The sequence below is a fragment of the Typopeltis vanoorti genome, chromosome 4, assembly GCF_054136105.1.
Source record: "Typopeltis vanoorti isolate ZY-2024b chromosome 4, IOZ_Tvanoo_1.0, whole genome shotgun sequence".
NCBI lineage: Eukaryota > Metazoa > Arthropoda > Arachnida > Uropygi > Thelyphonidae > Typopeltis > Typopeltis vanoorti.
Window position 1 is genome coordinate 34,860,051 of NC_143552.1, and position 22,233 is coordinate 34,882,283.

Sequence of the window (22,233 nt, forward strand, 5' to 3'; positions counted from 1 at the left end):
AAGACTAATGGTGACAAGAAAAATCACCTTTGAAAATTCCACGCTTAATGCTAATATCTCCGAATTATTAACTGTTAAAGTTGTTTTCCATTATTCCATAGCAGATTGAAAGATATTATGTTGGTTCAGTCTAAATTGCATATTTTGTACATAGTGGTTGAATATTGCTACGTATCTTTTAATTTTTTTCTGCGCAGGCTCAATAATTCTTCACTTTAGCTCTTTAAGAACGTCAACGATTGTTGTGTTGGTTAAATTAAATGTTTTTATAAATTTGTTTTTGATTATATCATTTTTCAGCTGTCCTTCTTTAAGATTGTTTAAGTTGCTAAAAGCAGTTCGTTGACGTTCAAACCTGAATTTCTATGGTGCAGATTGCTTCTACCGTTTACTTTTACAATTTGCAATCAAGCTTCATTGTAATGATATATACTTTGTGTTTTAAGAGCTAATTTGCTTTTGTGTGTATATGCATTTATAGAGAGTATGTGGCTATAAACAAGTTAAATCGACACATAGCTTATCATGGGTGCTGAATCACAACAAAGAAACCAACTACAATCGAATATCTTCCCCAGATAAGCTCAGCACACGCTTCGAGGAAGACAGGTGAATCACCACCAGAAGAAACAGGAAAAGAAAAGTGTGGTGCAGCAATAGCATTCTCACAATGTAATCTCATCGACAGAGAATAAACTATTGCAGCAGTAGTTAAAATACTGTTGCCAGTAGTAGTATGTATATTTATCTAAATACTGAATTTACTTATCCTGTATGTTTATACAAAATAGTGAACCCAGGTTATTTACCTCGTTCAACTGTGAGCTATAATTATAAATGGTTACTGTGATTATTATTACTAATAATACTACATGCATTATTCTGTTATATTAATTGCACATCATGCAAGTTTTAATATTAATTTGTATTGGTGCTGAACTATCTGAGCTAAATTGTTGCATAGGTATATTATATGTATGCACATGACAAAGGTATCAGGGATTTACCACTGAAGGTGACTTAGTTGGTCTCATAATGAGGAAGGGAGGATTTTTTAAACTGGCGTTTTTCATCCCGCAAATAAAGAAAGTCGTCCATGAGAATACAAGAAGTTTGCACACAAAAATACATATTTAGACATAGGTAACTAGCTACCTTATTCACGAAAATTACGAAAGCCAATCTGGACAGTTCGTGGCCATATAAATATCATGGATTATTTATGATTATTAATAACATCACAATTACAATTCTAAATGTATACTAGAAACTCTAGACTTTTTTTAAGACACCGTGATAATTATATATATATACTTATGAAATATGATCTAATCGTATTTCATAAGGTTAATTCGACTGTCTCATCTATTTATAATTTCTGCATAATAAATTTTTCTCCCGAGATTCTTAAGAGCAGTTCTGTTGTTGGAGATCGTTTGCTGGTTCTCTGGAAGTGCATTTAACATATACAGTAGCTTCTTAAGAGCTGACCATACGTATTATTGTAGCTCCTGGAAATCTGTTGCTTCTGTGTTTACGAACTAATTAGTTGATTCTTCTATTCGAGTTTTTGCCTTGTATTCTTCACTTCGGTAGTGCTGTAGCAGTAGCATGTGGTAATAAAGACTATTTAGAACTATTTGTTACCGGTTGATAAAATGCCTTTTTTCAACCGGTTCCCGAGTTAGTCGATCTCTGGCACAGGAGCGGGTTTTTTCTCCCGGAAACTCAGGTTTTTCGTCCCGTAAACTCAAGAAAATCGACCATAGAACCCACACTATTTCAGACATTAAATATATTGTGTTAGGATTAGGGACCACAAGATGGCGGCACTTGTAGAGCCGTCTCTCTTCACTGCGTGCCGCTTAATTAGTGATAGTCTTGGGCCAGCTATCTCTGATTGGGTACCAGTGGAGATTGAACTGCCCACTCAGTCTCCAAAAAAATTTAGATAGGGCTAAAAACGGCCTCGCCTACTCCCGTATATACGGGAATAAAAAGGCGTTAGCTGATTTTTTTGATGAGTGTGACATTTATACTTAGATTTGGTATTAGGAGTCTATATTTTTTTTCAAGCTGGTTGGTTGTATTTTCTCTATTTTACTTTAAAATTCAGTTAACTACATTTTCTAACCAGAATAACTGTGCAAAATAAATAAATAAATTAAAAAAGTGTGTATATTTATTTTCTCACACTGTATGACTCATTTATTTCCGGTCGGCTGGTTTTTGGTCCTCTTTCAGATTATGGGAACTTTAGTTTAGACAGTATCTAAATAATTAATCACATCCTATCATAGATGTGTTGCGGTATTGTTCAAAGGTATATAATTTCCCACAGTTGTTTGTTTTCTACACTTACACATGTAACTAATTGTTTTTAGCATTCACGTGATTGTGACACATATCTTAATCTTTATTCATTCCTGATTAAGGATTTTATAGACTTATTGTTTTCAAGTAGATGGCATATTTGTTTACATTTCTGTAGCTAGGAAACTGGAATTTGACCTCATGTGAAAGATGAGTTCTTTGGTTATAGGATATCACGTGTTCTCGTTGTCAGTTTTTCATTAGTTATGATTTTTTATAAATACACTTTATTACGAGATTCGGGACATTGTTCTTTTTCAGGTATTTTTGAAAATTTATTGCTCAGAGAAACTTCGTTAGTGCAAGATGAGGAATTCTGGAGAGAATGTAAGTTGTTTCTTTGTCTAGGTTAAACATAGCAATTGTAATTTGTAATATTAACATAAGTAGGTTTTGTTTTTAGTGACTACATCAGCGAATGCTTGTGTAAGCTATTAATATATAAGGTTATAAGGTGGTTTTGCAATGGAAAATTAAATAACATGTTCACGAAAATATTTCAAACTGTTTTGTGTTAAGTGAAGTGCCCATAAGTCATTTTTATTATTTTTTTTGTTTGTTAGAGTGATTGCGAAAGATTTTGAGGGATGTTTAGTAAAATTGTGTTAGAGAAAGGATCGCACAGTGTCGAAATTGCAAAACACCTTATAACGAGTAACGTTTATTTATTTACTTTCTAAAAAAGATTTCTGAAATCTAGAAAGTAATTTTTTTAGTGACTACATTACCGAATTTTTGTTCTAAGTTGTTAATATAATGTGGTTTTGCAATGGAAATTAAAAAAAAACATGTTCAAGAAAATATTTCGTATATATATATTTCACCCTACCCTATTTGGCTCAGAGTGTCGCACCAATCACGACACGAATTCTTATCTCTAATCATCACCTACAATTCCATACACGAACAAAACAATGTGACGTCACTGACATATATATTCCCCAGAAAAATTCCAAACATTCCAAACTAAGACGTCATTCACACAGTGACGTCATCATCTGAACAACCAATCACGTCACGATTCCTTATCTTATCTTGATCTTGATCTGGTTCAGAGTGGCCACACTACTACTCACATCTCACTACAATCTGAGGTCGCAACATATTGATTATAATAATTTAAGATTTGTGGTTAATTCAGGATGAATAACTTGCATTCTTTCATTTGTTGGTACAGCTATTTTTCTGTACATACAGTATACATTATATCATTCCGTTTAAAGAGATATACAGATTAAGCTGTCCATCTTCGTGTTTTGGAATTCCTGATTTACTAATGCATTTGTAATACAGGGTGTGTACTGGTTGAGGTCTGAGACATATTTTATTTCTTAAATAAGCTTCATGTTTGATGCACTGATCAGCCCGTTTGCTTTTAATAGACTTATGACACTAGCTATGTGGGTCGAATGCGTCGATGTGATTATTGCATGAACTAAACCATAGAGTTTTCTTTAGTTCCCTCTCAAGTGAGATTTATTATGGCATTTGCAAACGTGTAGCTCGACATTAAAAAAAGAAAAGAAAAAATATTAATATATATATATATAATAATAATAAGATTTAAAAAATTATTTATTGGCAATATTTCCATGAAAGGTATTGAAAAATACCATCGTTAATGTTTTTGTCCCTTTCAGAAATTAACTTAAGTTTAGTGTGCTGTAAAATAAGCAAAGTGACCAGAAGAACGAATATAATGCACACAACATTCGTTGCTTCGATTGTAATTAAAAATTACAACAACAACGCCTTTATCCCACGTTCTTAGAAGATTTCTGGCTGCCTATTATTATGCTATTCCTAATTTTGCACTGCTCATTCTGACAAGCTAATGGGCTTTATTCCCCTAACTAAAAGAGAACTTTTCTTAGTGCAATGTTCAATGTTGAAATACATAGTATTAGTTGTATACTAAATGGTAGTTTAATTAGATATATGCTCAATATGGTCATTATTGAATTTTCAATGTTATTCAATTCATTTTATTCACCGAAGAATGCAGATGCCCTTTTCACAAACATTTAGTAAGGCAACCACAAACAACCATCCATGCCCCTGGCTAGACCTGTAGCTTCCTGGCTGGAGAGTAGATAAGCTAAACACTTGGCCACCAGGCTGGGGCTGAAAGTCCATGAGAGATAAGTTATCAATTAACTGAACTACCCTGTTCTAGACATTCTTGAGAATATTTAAGGAGTTCTTTCATGGACCATCCAAAACAACAGTACATCCTAGAACAGTATACTAATATTAGGCGATCTTTATACATATTTAATAGGTGGCGTGTAAAGGACAGAAAGGATTCCACATTTTTACAGAAGACAGAGGAGGATGAAGATATCTATGAGACGTGCTTGTAAAGGAAAGGCTAATCCAAGAAGAGCGAGTTCTTCTTTTCGAGTTAATGAAATGAAATTGTGAATAAAGTTATATGTTCAGCTATACTCATATGTCCGGGTAAATTTAACATGGATCGAAACAGCAACTGGTTTTATATACATTATGTTAAATTAATGTTGAGGCATTACTACATTTCAGCGAAACCTAAGTTACATAATCCTCAATAGCCTGTGCGTCCTCCTTTGGCTAGGACAGTTTCTACTTTTCTTGCTATGCACCCTACTGTTTCGAGATAACATGTATAACCATTCTTACTTCAAAACGATTAGGAATTCATAGACAGTGTTGGAGACATTGGCTTGGCTAGCACTCAAAATTCTATTTGTCCGATAGGAGTTCTATTCGATTAATATATGGATCCTTTGATGTCAGCCAAAGCCACTCCACATCAAGCCGTATAGCAATACTAGCTGTAAATATAACATTGGGCATGGTCATCTGGAAAGAGCAACCACCTATTTGTTGATAGTGCTACGAGTACAATGTAGGATGTAAATGTTCATCTGATTTGCAAATGAACTCTTTCAGAGTCTACTTATAGCTGAGAGTGCATTTATAAAAATTGTTAATGCTAATCTGCGTGTTTATTTGTTTCATCAGTTTTTTTTTATCTGATAGGAAATAGCTTAGGCTATCTCGCTGGTGGGATTGATCAATGAAATATGCAGCTGTTAAACTTGTGTAGGAGGCTCAGAAGTTTTTATTTTATGAATTCAGTCGAATGGTAACAGTAAATAGTGTATTTTTGATTGAATTGGATTAATAAGTCCCAAAATTATCTTCTTTCTCTCACATTCTGCTTGATGTTTCTAATTTCTATAGCTTGCAGCTAAAATTAGAAATATCATTTAAAATTCAAGTATAAAAATGGTAAAAAAAAAATAAAATGATTCGTGTAATTGGTGGGCATATATTGTAAGATGCAGACATAAAATTTCTTTCTCTCCCTCATATAACGAAAACCTGAATAGCATTTTTATTCTGCTTGAAAGATTTCACTATAATTTATATAGTTTTAATTTGTTTTCTCGGAACTACAGTTTTTATTCTTTCTTTTATTTTAGCCAGTAATCCTTACATCACCACCAACAGCCGTTGCATGTAGCATCTCCAACAAAGCCGTGAAGAAATATTGACTTATAAATATTGACTGCCTTTTTACCTTTTTCCTTTGCCTGAGTGGACGGCGGCGGTGGGGGGAGGAGAAATAGTTGAGGAGTCACTTGTACTGCAACAAAGACACTTCTATATTTCAAGTCTCCAGAATGATTCTTAAGGGTCAAGTTTCCTGAGAGCAATTTACGACTTTTGTGGTTCATTCTTGAAATTGCTTTGTCACTAATTGTGATGTGATTAAGAAGCAAACTACGACACACACACACAGAATGCAATTCGCCAAGGTTTTCCAAAGAAAATTAATGCTCACCGTTATTATGATGCAATTTATTCTGGGTGGAATCAAAAGCTGGCTATAAAGAAGGGGAAGAATGAGGTGGGCATTAAGAGGAAGCAAAGTTTATCAATAATTTAGCCTTCGCGCCTCCCCTTTCATACTTCTTACTAATCCTCTATGCCCCCTCTGAGTCGATATTTTCTTCACACCGCCTCCAGGGATTGAAAATGGGCGGTGATCAAGGGACGGCATCTCATATAAACTGGACTCAGTGAGTAGCAAAAACACACAGAGATTTGAGCTTGGAGTCGTAGATTCTTTGGATTGTGTCTGCAAGATGAAGTGTTTTTTGACTATCGTACTTATTGTTGCCTTTGGTGAGTTTTATTTTATTTTATTTTTTTCTGTTATTTCTGTTTGGTGTAATCTACAAATTGATACGAGTGAACAAAATTAAGTATATCAGCTAAAGTAGATTCGCGTTAATTGCCATATCTGGATAAACGCACAAATTTAGAATTTTTATGCAAGTCACCCAAAGGAGACCGAAATAATTTCCGTTATTTCTTTTCTTTAAGAACGGTGAATGATATGCAATCGGACTGTATCGGTTTTTCAGTAGAAACAGAATAAACTTTATGAATAATTGGAATGAAATTAAATTGATTGTGAGAATTAGTTAAAGGAATACAACAATTAATTATTAATGGAAATTAACATACATTTTGGAACGAAATCTTTATGCGTCTTAAAAATTTGTGTATTAATTAATGGACATTATAATCAGTTTTTGTTTACCTTTATTTTGTCTTAGGGTTAGGAATAAGGAACGAAAAAACTGTAGTTAGTTTCTAAAACCGATTTTCATTTTAGTCCTATTTCTCCAGGTGGTTCTAAAATCTAACATAAAACTTAATGGTCCATCAGCTTTACAGTCAAAAGATAAACAGCACGAATGCCAGACACAACCAGACTTGTCCTTGGCGTTCAGGCTATCATAATGGAAATGACTTTATTATCCCAAAGGTGCCTGTTCATTTAAAAACAAGTCAGTAGCCACTCGGAAAATATTCAGATTTATCGACGTTTCATAAACTTCTTTTCTAGGAGAGCATCAGATTAAAATAAGTGATATGTTCTTATTTTTAGGCAATATATATATATATATATATATATATATATATATATATATATATATATATATATATATATATATATATATATATATATATATATATATATATATATATATATATATATATATATAGAGAGAGAGAGAGAGAGAGAGAGATGTTTTGAATATATACAACTTGATTTTATTACCTACTTTATTTAAATTCCGATTAAAAGACTTTTAAAAGGCTTTCTTTGCTGTTAAAATCCATCTAACAGATAAAATTATGAAAAACGTTATAATCAAACAACTGATCTGTGATACAACACACACACGGATATAGTACCCATAAGTTCTCAATATACACACGCACACACACACACACACACACACACACACACACACACACACACACACACACACACACACACACACACACACACACACACACACACACACACACACACACACACACACACACACACACACACACACACACACACACACACACACGGAAGTAGTTCTGATAAGTTTTGATTGTTGATGGAGCGTCTTAAACTTCTGTAAGTTGCCTTAGCATTACCCCAATTCAAATGATCAACCTCCAATTTTTTTTTCCATATAAAACGGAAGCAGAGTAAACATGTAAATTTAGAATTTATTTATTCATTTTCATTGCCATGCTCAAAGGTTAAAAGTGAAATATACTTGCACTGAGGATTTACCAACGATTAGGAAAATTGGGAATTCCATTCTGCACTCAAACATGAATTTTTGCTTTAACTCTGTCGTTTAACTCTGAGAAGTCAATTTAAATCATCTATAACTTAATGTTTTGAAAGACATCCCAAACTAGAAAGAATTTTAAATATATTCTATGCTATTGTGGCAGAGTGGATGTGTTATTACGCATTCGGCCCCTAGGGCCCACTAGGATATAAGAAAATACATTAGTTTTCAAAAACACCGATGTGCAGAAAATTACTGTTTATGGAATGTTGTCTTAACGAAACCTCTACAATTCTTTCTGATCCACAGAATAATTCTACGTCGCTTAGCATCCTTTTTAGAACTCTCAAAGCATTAGAAGAGTCCACAACAAAAATCTTCTCACCCATTCTGTTGCTTGCACCACGGTCAGAATCCAAGCAGAATAAAATTTTGAAATAACCTTGATTTTATTTTTAAAAAAATCATATACATACATTCTTATTATTTCTTTCTTTATTTAAAAATGCGACATATTTATGAATATCATTATTTAATACATACATACATACATCTTCAAGGCCCACCTTTCCTATTTGGGTTGTGGGGGAAGCAGCTGCAAGAGGAACTTCCAATGGTTACGATCCACCGCCACCAAGCTCAGGTGTTCTGGTGGGATTCTCAAACGTGTCCACCGAATGTTTTGGATACAATCTATCCAGCGAGTCCTTGGCCTTCCACCCTCTGGCTTGGCAAAGAGAGCCTGCTGAGGGAGCCTCTCTTGTGGCATTCTAACCAGGTGCACATACCAACGTAACTGTGTATCTTAACACGGAGAAGCAGCGGTTAGGTATTGAGGGTTTCCCGAATTGTAGAGCTTCTGACTCTGTCGAGTCTTGTCATCCCCTCAACCTCTGTAAGAAACCTCATTTCAGCTGCTTGGATTAGTGTCCGCATTGTTTCGGTCATTACCCAACTCTCATGACCATAGGTGAGGATGGGAACATAGACTGTATTGAAGACTGCCAGCTTTGCCTTCTGTCTTAATTCCCGCATCAATACTACCGAACGGCCAAGCTCCTGTATTATTGCACTTACTGAGCCAATTCGAGTATCTAGCTCTACATCCCACTTTCCACCCCTCTTTAATATGGACCCAAGGTATTTAAATTTCTCCACCTGCCTCAGTGGGACTCCACTCACATGTAGAGTGCACTGAGATGGTAGTCTTGAGACCACAAATGTTTCAGTTTTGGCCACTGATCTTTATTCTGGCTTCTGCACAAATAGCTACAAACCTATCCAGGGTCCGCTGGAGGTCATCTGTGGAAGAGCTAAGCAGAACTAGGTCATCTGCAAAAAGCAGACGTCTAATGCTACATCTTCCAATTCTGACACACTCACTGCCTCGGCTGTGCCTATCAATCCACTTCATAAATATTATGACAAGGAGGGGATGACAGAACACACCCTTGGCGGAGGTCAACAGAGACTGTGAAAGGTTCAGACGTTGTGCTGTTTACCCTGACATAAACTCTGGGCATTCATACAGGGACTTGATGGCAGCTGATAGTTGGCCATCCACTCCATACTCCTTTACTACTTGCCAAAGCTTATCCCGAGGAACCCGGTAATATGCCTTCTCCAAATCTACGAAACATGTGTAGACATTCTTGGCATATTCCCAAAATTTCTCAAAGACTTGCCTTAAAGTGAAGATTTGCTCAGTTGTGTTTATTCTAGGACGAAAGCCACATTGTTCTTCCTGGAACTTTGACTCAACTATGCTCCTGCACCGTCTTTCCAACCACCTAGCATATACTTTCCCAGGCAGGCTGAGCAGAGAGATGCCACGATAGTTGCTGCAATTCCTCTGGTCTCCCTTCTTGAATACTGGTATTATTATGCCTGTCTGCATTGCTTTGGTGCTCGCCCAGATATCCAAGCAGCCTGACACACTCGAGTCAGTTAGAGAACACCATCTCGATTTAAGGCTTTAATATTTCCCGCCGAATTTCATTATCTCCAGCAGCCTTGCCCGATTTTAGCGATTTTATTGCTAAATTGACCTCTTTTGCTGTGAGACTAGTCATCTGCACCTCTTGGATGTCCACAACCGCTGGGCCACCTGGGTTAAGAAAGCTCTCAAAGTATTCCCTCCGTCTATGGAGGATATCCTTCTAGGTTGTTAAAAGTGCACCATCAGAAGCCTTAATTGCCCTTGCTGTGCACGATTTCCTCCCTCGAAGGCGGCGGATGGTCTGCCAGAATACTTTGCTTGCGTTTGCATAGGATGAGTGTAATCTTTCTCTAAAGGATTCCCAAGCCTTCTGCTTTGCTGTCTTTACTGCCTCAGCCGCAGCCTTTCGCGCCTCAGCCTACCAGAAACGCATCTCAGGTGACCTGACCCTAAGGCATAAAGGTAGGCCTCCTTTTTTGACCTGACAGCTTGTTGGACTTCTTGGTTCCACCAAGGTGTCCTTTTCTCATTGCCCGTCGCCACGCCAAGCCGCTTTCTGCCACAGCATGAGAGTGCAGAGGTAGTGACAGCTCCCACTCCTCCTCAACATCTACAGTATGCTCGGGAATCTCTTTGAACCTGAAGGAAATGTCATCTGCCAAATTCTTTTTCACAGCCTCATTTTCCAGTGGCTCCCATTTCACGCGTATAGCTGCTTAGGCCTACCAGCATTGATGGTAGCATCTGGTTTCTGAAGCCATAGAGTGCAGACAACAAGGTGGTGGTCAGTTGACAGTTCTGCCCCTCTCCTCACACGAACGTCCAACACTGAGGGAAATATGTCTGCTGACACTATAAAGAAGTCAGAGACCAAGTGTATCCCTGTACCAGATATACTTATGGACTTCTCGCTGCTGGAAGAAGCTATTCATTATGGACAAGCTGTTAGTACAGCAGAAGTCCAATAATTTCAACCCATTCGCGTTAAGGTCAGGGTCGCCGTTTCTCACAACCAGACCCTTCCACATCTGGTCATCTGCTCTTAGGCTTGCAACACAGCCAAGTCATGGTTTTTCATCTGGAGCCTTAACACACATACCTGTCCCCCCAATAGGATCCACTCAACAACACAGTCTGACAGCCGGGAGCTTGTGAGTATCCCCACACCCACCTGAGCAGACATTGGCGGGCTCACACTAGAGTAGTAGAGCTTCCACTCCTCATCCAGGTCGACAGTCACAGAGCCTCTCCTCTTGGTCCAAGAAAGTCTAGCCGCTAGTGCTTGGCTTCCTCGACCAGTTCCAACTCCTTCCCTGTCAGAGAGAAGATGTTCCAGTTGCCTAAAGCCATAGTCTGGTGCCGTTGTCGTTGCATTTCCGTCCTTTTGCAGAACCATTTCTTTGCGCTGTCCATTAACACCTCCCCAAACAGGTAGCAGGCCCATTGATGGAGTTTCCTCTAGCAGAGTGCTGAGGAGTGGTGTCTAAGGAAGACTGTAATATATTTTTCGAACGGATCCCTTTGCCTAAAACCCGAACGCGTTCCTTGGTAACCCACGCGACGCACGATGCGGTATGACCATTTTTTGATGACCTGACCATGTTACAGTGTTTGGTAATGTCTTGTTAGCACAAGACGAAATGACACAGCAAAATAGGAAAGATTTCTCCCTCGAATACTCTAATAGCATTCAGGGGAAGGAGCAAGAAGAGAAGAAAGAAAGAAGCAAGGAAGGAAGACGAGGGACCAGTCTACAGATAATATAACAGTTGTATATTACATGAAAAAAATCATAACAGTAGAAATGCAGCTCTATTGTTCACTAACTATTCTCCTTTATATGATACACATGCCAGCCATTGAATTAGAAACATTTATGCAGATACACCTAAATGTCACTTAGTTAGTGACATTTGGTCACTATGCGTCACCACGTTCTCTAGGCAACTATTTACAAATGATCTTCGGATTGTTCATAAAATTGCAATGTGGACTAGTATTCCAATAAGTATAATTTAGTAACCGAAGATAATACTGATGCAGAAGACACCGTGAATTATTCGGCAACAGCGTTGGTGGATTGCTCAAAACCCGCAGGCTTTCGAAATTACCTTGGAACGATTTCAGTTTCATCATTCATAATGGTTTTCTTGTTGTTACTTTAGAAACGATATGCGACGTAAATATGTATGCAAATTCTTTCAATAGAAGACCTAAATAAGTTTTAGAAGTTTTCAAAAAATAACTAAAGCTATAAAATTAATTAAAACTCATGAATATCATTCGCTGCCAATTAAACTATCACGCACTATCTTCATTTATGTATTGGATAGTGTAATTTAATTTTAGCCCAATTCTGGTATTATCGTTGATAATTTACTTTCTGTTGTCCTGTGTCTTTCAATGCATATTTTCCTATCGGCTTCTGTTTGCAGTTACAAAAATCCTTATTTTTTTATGTAAGCATTTGCCGCATTCTAATATGAATTCAAAACCCTGTTTTGAATTGTTTGTTTTCAAAACTTAAATAAAAAACTTACATGACAAACGTAAATTTTCATTTAATCACATATCCTTACTTACCTGAAATTGTAGTTTACATTTTTACTACACTTATGACAGAAAAAAGGAGAATTTTCACTAAGAATTGTAAGCTAAAATGTTAAATCTTGTTTATTTGTTTTCAGGTGGATATCAAGTTACTGCACAATCATGTCATTGGAGAGAACTTGATTTATGCATGGCTACTATAATGTTAAGTGCCCAAGGAAACAATCTTGTTCCAGTGGACAAAGAAGGAGTGGTAACCTTTTGCCAGTAAGTGGGAATGAGTTTTTCATTATACGACTTGGGGGGGGGGGGTACGTTTAGTTGAAATTATTTCGAAGCGAGTTAGTCTTTGAAGCCAGTGCATTTTATCTAAGTGCGTGTTATCTTCCTGTTTTTTGCTTCTTTTGTTAAAGGAGAAATCCTTCATTTTTCTCGAGGGACAAGCTAACTCACCTTCAGCTGAAAAGTCCATATAAAATTTCTTCGCATTCCAGACGTGATTTACCAAAAGAAGAACAATTATCTCTACTACGTTATGAAGGTCCCATTATACAAGAAAGGGTATTTGTTTATTGATATCTTTCAAACAAACTGTGGTAGGATTCATGCTGGGTTTGATGGGTTAAAATCCCAGTTACGAGAATTGCGATGTAATTGTGATGATGGAGACTGATTTTATCATTAAAATCATAATTCGTAAGTGTTATTAACCTGAGCTAAGGCGGTATAGGCGCTCTAAAAGGTGATATTGGAAAGACTCTTTAAATGCTGATGTATGAATTATATTATCACCTATACCAACAGCGTAATTAATTCTTCTTCCTTACATAGTTGTTTCATTTACTTGCAGTTAGTTACTTTCTGTCAGAAGTTTACTAACTACGAAAGATCATAAATCATATATCGAGCATGCGCAACACAACCGTCGATTTCTGAGCAGAAGTGGAGCGGGTTTTAGGTATATCATTACATCCGTCTTAGTCAACAACGAACAAACGAAACATTTCATTATATATAGACACATAATAACTGTGCATTGATGTCAGTGATTCTGCATGAATCTCTCAAGTGTATTTTGTTATTTGTTTTGATATCATTTTGTTCAAGTGAAAGCAATCATTCTGATTACTTTCTTTTTATTTTTTTTCTCTTACGAAAAAAGGAGATAAAGACTTAGCCTCTGGTAAAGAAATTCTAATGATTTATTATAAGGAAAATCCAGCCAAGAAGCAATACTGAAAAAATAATTTTTGATAAAACTAAATAAAAAATAAAAATTGGTGTTCGGTCTTGAAGAAAACGCTCTGCTCCAGGAAATGACCCAGAGACGTTGCATACGAAAAACCTGTCTGCTTACTTGAATCACTGACACACGTTTGAAAGTGACCACTTGCAGATACGACTTACCTTAGGGTTTCCTAATTTCAGTTGAGAACAAAAAAAAGGTTAAAAAAACTTTCTATACAAAGTTAGGCAACTAGTTAGAAGCCCCTTTCTCGTCTAATAGATGTTTTCTGTGAGCCAACTCTTTATTTAACTTTATTATCATTTATATATATTTATTTATTATCATTTATATATATATATATATATATATATATATATATATATATATATATATATATATATATATATATATATATATATATATATATATATATATATATATATATATATATTGTAACTCCTGAGAACAGATTTTATCGTGTGGTATTTCCAATTATTAATATAATATGTGTGACATTCTGATTTTAAGTACGAAATGATATTAAACAAAATTATATACAAATTATTCTTAATAAAAAGGTTTGATATTAATTTATTCTTCCCACAGAGGCTATAGTGAAATGAGAGATTGCATTGGAAATTACACCTCGAAATTTTTGACGCCACTGCAAAAAGAGTTGTTTCAAATAATAATAGAAGTACCCAGGAAGCATATGGATGGGTTTTGCACACCAGGATCAGAGTCACAGACTGGTAAGTTACTGACCCACAGCCTTGAATATACAGCACTGTCTGAGTGCTTGAACTCTTCGAATGTTCTAGTCACCATTTCCGCATCAGCTCAAATGAGGATCAGAACACATTCATAACACATTGCGTAAGGGGTTTTCATTTATTACCGTTCGTTCGCAACAATTTCTGAATTCTGACTTGTCACTTCGTAGAAATAAACTGTTACATAACATTACATATGATGATATAATCATCCAATAAAAGTTAAAGTGGAAAGTGGGTCTTAAAGTATCTCAGAATATTTTATTTTATTAAAGTTATGATATGATTCTGCCTGCTGCCAATAATACGAAATGGGCTGTGAAGTTTTAACGGGAATGCGGGTTATATTTTAATGTTTCAGAAGCACGCGCACCCACACACTGAAACACAACTAGCATCCTCTGCAACAGTATATCACTTTAACATTCTTCACTACATTTTCCATGACGCCTTTCATAAGAAGGATAGGAGCATTAGTCAGGTCTGCTGTTCCATGCCGAAGGTTACTGGACCTGACCTGGACTCCCTTGTTATATGATTTACGCTGGCTGAAGATTTCCTTATCTCACATTTTTGCTTTCATCTGCTGGTTCCACCACTCTCTTAACTCTTGTTACTTCACCGATCTATTTGACTAAGTATCTCTAAATGTCGATTCGCATGCAATCTGATTACCATAATAGTGAGATAATCTTCCTTCGTTATTTGAACTCTCACAATTCACACTAGCTTCTCTTTCCAAACTCTACAGTCATACTGGAAGAGAAGCCTTATTGATTGCTATCAATAATGATTCAACACAAATGTTTTGCCAACCCATCAGGATTCTAGATAATCCTCATTGTTCCCTTTGTACCTTTCCTTAATCAGCTCTACCTCCAAATACACTGCCGATCTGCTTGTCTGATATTAATCTTCTCGATGTCTATTTTTACCACAGATTGTCCTTCACGTCATTCTCATCCGCGTGACATTACAATGGTTCCAACTGAGATAGCCTTCTGGATATCTGTGTCTCGTTTTTCATAGTCATTATTACTTCTGATGTAATAATAGAAATTAATCTCGCTGGGATGAGAGTATTTATTCCCCACTTCCCACACAACCCTTGACCCCTATCTGAATCCTTGTTTTTCAACAACTAATGCACTCCAAGTCCCAAATTCAGCACATACCCAATGGTTCGAGTCAAAAACCCCAACTTCTCCCTCAGCTCACACTACAGCTCGTAACAACTGCAAAGCTTCAAGAAATCGAAAGCAGACTTCGCAAGAGCCAACTGCTATAAGCTGTCTTCTGTGTAAATATCAGTGAAGCGCTATAGTACCTCGCCAAGGCTGAGAGACTCAAACTTCTATCATTCCCTGTTTCACTCTCTCACTTCCTAATGGATTTCAAAAGATCTTTAACAAATTTTAACATTTGTTAAAGATCTTTTGGCGTCAGTTTAAACAACAAACTTTTATTTAGATGACCAAGGGTGATCTCCTTTCACTATTCGACAGACTTTTCACAGTATGCATCCTTCTCTGAAATTATGTCAGAAGGACATCAGAAAAAGACACAGTAGCTTTGACACCCATAAGTCTCCTGGCCTTGGATATTTTTGCAGTTGTTCCTGAACGTTGTTTCATATTCATCTGGCATCTATCCAACTACTTTGTAATCAAGATTTTATCCGGCCTCTTCCCAAAAATGCAGATAAAGACAATTATCAAACTATTGCTCTCAATACTCTCAAAAAAATGGAAAAGATTATCACCAGCCAACCGTTTCACTATTTGGAGACTAACCAATTACTTAGTGATCACCAGCATTGATAATAATAATCTCGTTCTAACGCAGATCTGGCTAACCTCATCCAAATGTGAAATAGAAATATTATAAGGTGATTATAATATTTCTATAATAATATTATAATATTAATTATTATAATACTACACTCCACTATATATATACTGTATATATATATTTTTTTTTTCATTCTCAAAACCTACCAGTCTCAGGTAATTCACTGAACTGTCTGCTACAATCCCTCAACCTTTCTTTTACTCATATTCGTATATGATTACATAACATTACATTAATGTTATGTAATTACATTACATTACATTACATTACATGACTGCTGGTCAACACCGATATATAGTTTAACTCCAAACTCATTAAACTAAATTTTCCTCTGCGGGCTTCATTCCTACATCTCTGCTCTTTGGAACAGTCTTAGCTACACTGTTTTCCCCAATTATTTCATCCTTCAGGTCTTACAGACAACACAACAACATTCTCCTTTCTCCTAAACACTTGTCTACACAAGGTACTGCTGTGTAGACAAGTGTCTTGGGACCTCTAGTGTGTAGGATTGATATAACACGCACGCCACATTTCAAAAATTAGAGAGAACCCCCTCCCCTTCCCCATTTTCACGAATATTGAATACCAGTGAACAACTATTCAATGAAAACTAACATTCAATGGAGGTAACAATAAATCACTAATTTGTACAGTACTGGAAGTAGGAATTGGTTTATATTTCACTAATTTTCTATGTGTTGTTATCTCCTGCTATACTGGCCAGTCAGTTGTCCAACAGTGGTACAATTGACGTATTCATTAACTGCGACATGTGCTATTAAAAGATGCAATCGTAACGTTGGCAAAACACAATCAAGCATACCATATCAAGTGAATGAAAAGGATAGGAGGGTGCTGAAAGAGGTTGTGCATTCCTCACATCATTCACCAGTGAAATCCTGGAAGGGCCAGAGCCCGAAACCTTAGAGGTTTGTTCCATAATGGCTTTATTAAATTGGTTTCATTGGAAAACTGACATGATTCAAATATCACTGAAATAATGTATGAAGAGATTGGTAGAGAACCTCCCTTGATGAAACAGTAGGAGTTTGGATACTTGTAGCATGGAGTGTCTAATCGTGGATAAATTGGAAAAAGTTTCCGAAGCCTTAGTTTTTTGCTAGTATATGCAAAACAAGTAAAAACCAATCTATATTATGGTAGTTTTGTGAAAACTACCCAACTGCGCATGAACATGATGCAGTTCCAGTTATGCTGTAAGGACTGTTGCAGAAAGTAATATACTGTATTAGAATCCTAATCGGAACGATAAAATAAAGTTTCAACTTTAGATGACGGCATAGACTAACATCCAACATCACTACCGGAAACAGCTTCCAGTTATGAACCTTTCCTAACGCCCCCTGATAGTATGATAACATTTATCAACTGAACCATTTTGTGTTTCTGTTTATTTTCTTTTAAATTAGAAATAGGAATTACATTATTTTCTGTTTATGTATTCTAGTGTTGATATTTATAATAAAAAACAAACGACTTTAGTAAAAAAAATATATAAAACATGTATTCAGCAATATAAATATCATGATTATCGTATATTTTCAGAATTCCTAGAAGTGTCTCCTTGTTTCTCTGATTACTTAGCCGGTGATGACAGCAAAAAATGTATCTTGGGCATACAAGCAGTGATGGAATTCATTCCTACTTTAGAAGCAGAGGGTCGCTTAGCTTCGTTTTGCTGGTGAGTATGCTCAATAGTCGTTCGTGGGCGTCCACATTCATGTGTGAGAGAATGAAAAATTAATTTCGACTTAATTATCATGAATTGTCTACAGTGAACTATGAGTGAAAGAACGATTTAGTAATTTCAAAATTCAAACTTCTCATCTCAAGAAAGGTGAGAAACCTCCATAAAGATTCCTCATCTGGAGGCGAAGGTTTCAGCAGCAGGTATCAAAGATAATAAAATTTATATTGCAATTTCAATGTTAGATCCGATCCTAATCAATCGTAAACTATATTTATCCTTTCATTGTTAATTTATAGCAAGCTGAATTGAATTACTGCACTGAAACAAAGAACAAAATTGTGTACATTATTTGTAATGAAACACTTAGTGTTGCCAAATACTATAAAAAGGCAATACGATAAAATTCACAAAGCATTGAGAGTAAACTGAGGGAAGAAAAATTAAAAAGTATGAAGAATTCACTTCAAAGTCAAACACAAACATTTTCAAAAATTATGATAGACAATGAATGAGCAGTGAGAGCCAGTTATGAAATCAGCTATTTATTGGCGAAATATTCCTGACCTTTTAGTGACAGTTCCTTGGTTAACACGTTCATTGCCAATCACGCGATATCACGCGATGCGAGCTCTCACCAAACGACCGATCACGCGTTATCGCGTGGGCGTCGTTAACTAAATAAAAAATACAAAAAATTTGCCCACCACACGAAATTCCAATTTTCAGCTTGGCAATGAAAGTGTTAAGGAGTGTACGATAAAACCAGCCAAAAGTATGTCCCCAAAATGTGCAAGTATTTCGTGATATTTCTTTTGTCCAGAGATACTGTGATCGAAGGAATAACTTAAATGGCAGATTTCCAGATTTTCTTGCAACTGCATGACCAGTTGCAAGAAAATCTGGAAACACGGAGTGCTTTTCAATTGCACTTGATGAAGGTTTCGATATTCATGATGTGGCTCAAGTTGCTCTGTTTCTTCAGTTTTGCGACGACAATATGAATATTATCGAAGAGTTCTTGGAAATGATTTCCATCCATGGAACCACTACAGGGGAAGAAGTTTTTGATGCCATGTATGAAGCATTTTGGAAAAATACCAACTTCCTCTGAACAGTCTCATAGCTGTGACATCCCATAGTGCTCCAGCAATGACAGTCAAAAATAAAGGTTTGTATCAAGCAAAGTTAAAGGAAATGTATCAAGACATTCCAAAAGTGCAATCTTTCCACTGCATTATTTTTCAGCAGGTACTGTACTTCAAAGTATTGGAAAAGAGCAGCATACTCAGACCTGTGACAAATACTGTGAACTTCATCCGATCAAGAGGCCTAAATCACCACCAGTTTGCACAATTTCTTAAAGACTTGGAGAATGAATTTGAAAGGCTACTTTATTACACAGAGATTCGTTGGTTATCGTTTCATAAATTTCTGAAAGTTTTTTTTTTAATTTTAGAGGAGATCATATTGTTCTTAGAAATGAAAAACCATGATGTTGCATTTCTTAATGATCAGACATGGGTACAAGATCTAGTATTCTTAGTTGATATTACAGGACACTTGAATGATGTAAATGTCAGACTTCAGAGAAAGATCAATTAATAATCCACATGCATGATGCACTGGCAAATTTTAGATGTAAACTAGTTTTGTTTCGAAATCATTTAGTCGAAACTTTTTTGCGACCCACATGACAAATGAGAGTGAGAATTTTGCGACCTTTTATGGCAAATGGCTCATGGTCCAATTTGAGTTTGATACTCCTAGATTAGTGGAACTTCGCTTAGATTTTTTCCCCTACGTTTCGCCACGTTAGGCGACAGTCATCCCAAGCAAATAGGATTTTTTTCCTTAAAACTGGGGTTATAATCCCACAGCCTAAAAAAATCGCAGTAGAACTCACATTACTCAAACAATTATATACACTCTTAGGATTTAGAAGCAGGTGGTGGTGGCCGAACCTATTTCATATGCTTTTTCCCCTGAAAGTCTTGATTCAACGGAAGCCTTGAGCTCACTCTCAGACTGCTAAAGATGGAGAATGTCTGCCTGCAAATGTTCTGTAAGGTAGTTGGGGTGAAAGGAGATCCACCTACTCCCTTTGGGAAAAAAAGGCGTCAAAATGCTTATTTACTTTTTAAATTATTGATAGATACCAAAAAAATGCATAAAGAGCAGAAATAATTTGATTAAGAATTTTTAGATTGTGCCAAATGGGAAGAGTTTAACATACAACAGTTTTAACATACATGTTTTATACATCGCCGGCCACTTTCATTTCGTACAGTTCCGATCCAATTCAAAATTTTCTAAAATAAAACTCAAATATCTTGGATAAATTTTAAAACATATTTTAAAAAAGGAATTTTTTAACAAATTTTATCATTTACCAGGAATTGAAAGTTTTCGAATTTTAATTTCAAAGATTTTATTAGATTTCAACTTCAGCTGACCTGATGTGTGCAGATGACTAACTTCGCTGATTTTGCAAGACGATACTAAAATAAAATGCAACATATTTTTAATTCGATTACAATATAATATTTTGTTTCCATAAAAGGAAGTTTTTATGCTGTTTAATCTAATAAATTTGCAAGTTTAAAATGGCGTTGTCTTCAGAATTTGTTCTTGCAGTTTTAATGAAATATTTAGCAAAATGAAAAACAAAAAAAAAAAAACTAGTAGAAACTAGTTAGTAACATATAGTAACTCTTGTTAAGAGTTGCTAATCTATTAAAAATAATTAAGTAGTAATTTTAATTTTCAGAATTTCGTGGATGGGACTGACAAAAAATCTCCACTGAGGTATACGATCACATATAAAAGCAATTAGTATTTTTTTTTTTCAGAGAAAGCATAATTTAAGAATTTTGCATTTAAAACAAATTGTTTTGAGCTTTTGTATGTCTAATTTTTAAAAAGTAACTTTTTTTAAGAAAAATCCTTCGCTTAAATACTTTATGTTAATTTCTCAGATATAATTCAGCCTAACGTTAAAATTTTATCAGAAATTTAGACATTACGAATATCATACACATTTCCATTTTATAAATAAATGTCTTAAAAATTACCAACAGTTATTTTATCTGCAATGCACACTTCATGTTTCCAAAATGACTGTTAAGGGCAAGTGAAATGTGCGAAATTTTGTTTTTTTTTTTTCGATTACGGAATTTTTTTTTTTTTTAAAAAAAAAAAGGAAAATCAGCTTAGTGAATTTTTTTAACTCACCGCTTATTTAGAAAATAAATTTCATTGAACTGGGTTAGATTCCTATGACTATTAAAAATATCTTTTGAGACTTGGATAATTTGAAGGGAAGCTCTGTTTATACTTCTTTTTTTTTTCTAAATCGAGAATCTTGGAAGTCACATGTATCAGAGAAATGTTCTGGTTGCAGACTGAATTTATTTCTGCTGTGATAAACTAAAATCAAAATGTGAAAGTATTTTAAAACTGATAACTTATTACTGAATTTGCAATATCATAATACTGTTTTGTTCTATTTCAGTGGCTTCATGAGATTGATGCATTGCCTTCATGCTGATATGAAATCTCAATGCGGAGAAAGAACTATTGAAATAGGAAGAAGTGCATTTAATGCACTAAGTCTTAATCTTCCCTACTTGGCTTGTGGAAGCTTCGAACCTGATTCAGAAAAGTGCGAAGGAAAACTACCCGCACCAGGAACAGTGCCTGAAGGTGCCAATTCTAAATCACATTTTTCAAGACTTCTGACTGCAGTTTTTGGAAACTAAATCGATTTCTCGCATACTGTAATCTTGTGATGTTAGCTCATAATGGTTGTACTGAAACACATGCAGAAAATACGATTATTTTAAAGGCTGTAACAGCATATTATAGTACCATAATAATATTGTTACTTTAAAATGTATTTTTTTAACAAATAAATACTTTGTTTAGATTTTTGTTAGCAAATCATTTAGATTTATTAATTCATTTCACTACACAATTTGAAAATAAATATGTACACACAAGAATCTTTATATGTGTAAATACAAAACAGCCTTTAGAGCTCCTTTCCAGATTTTTTTGAAATGCCTACTTTTGAAAAAACTGCTTTTGTAATCAATATGAGATGTGTAGCTCCCATTTGCCAAAGACGTCTGCATAGAAGTTTTGTTTCGGCAAAACGAGTGTCGTGA

At 35.4% G+C, this 22,233-nt stretch overlaps 1 protein-coding gene across 1 annotated transcript; it reads left to right on the forward strand.

Annotated features, from left to right (window-relative positions):
* Window positions 1-2,615: 2,615 nt before the first annotated feature.
* On the forward strand, window positions 2,616-22,006 carry LOC150107218 (uncharacterized). The gene is made up of 6 exons (XM_090391075.1): window positions 2,616-2,700; window positions 5,841-6,546; window positions 12,639-12,768; window positions 14,336-14,481; window positions 17,923-18,058; window positions 21,579-22,006. Exons 2-6 carry the CDS (start codon window positions 6,507-6,509, stop codon window positions 21,823-21,825), a joined length of 699 nt encoding a protein of 232 aa, XP_090247201.1. The 5' UTR covers window positions 2,616-2,700; window positions 5,841-6,506; the 3' UTR covers window positions 21,826-22,006.
* Window positions 22,007-22,233: the final 227 nt, after the last annotated feature.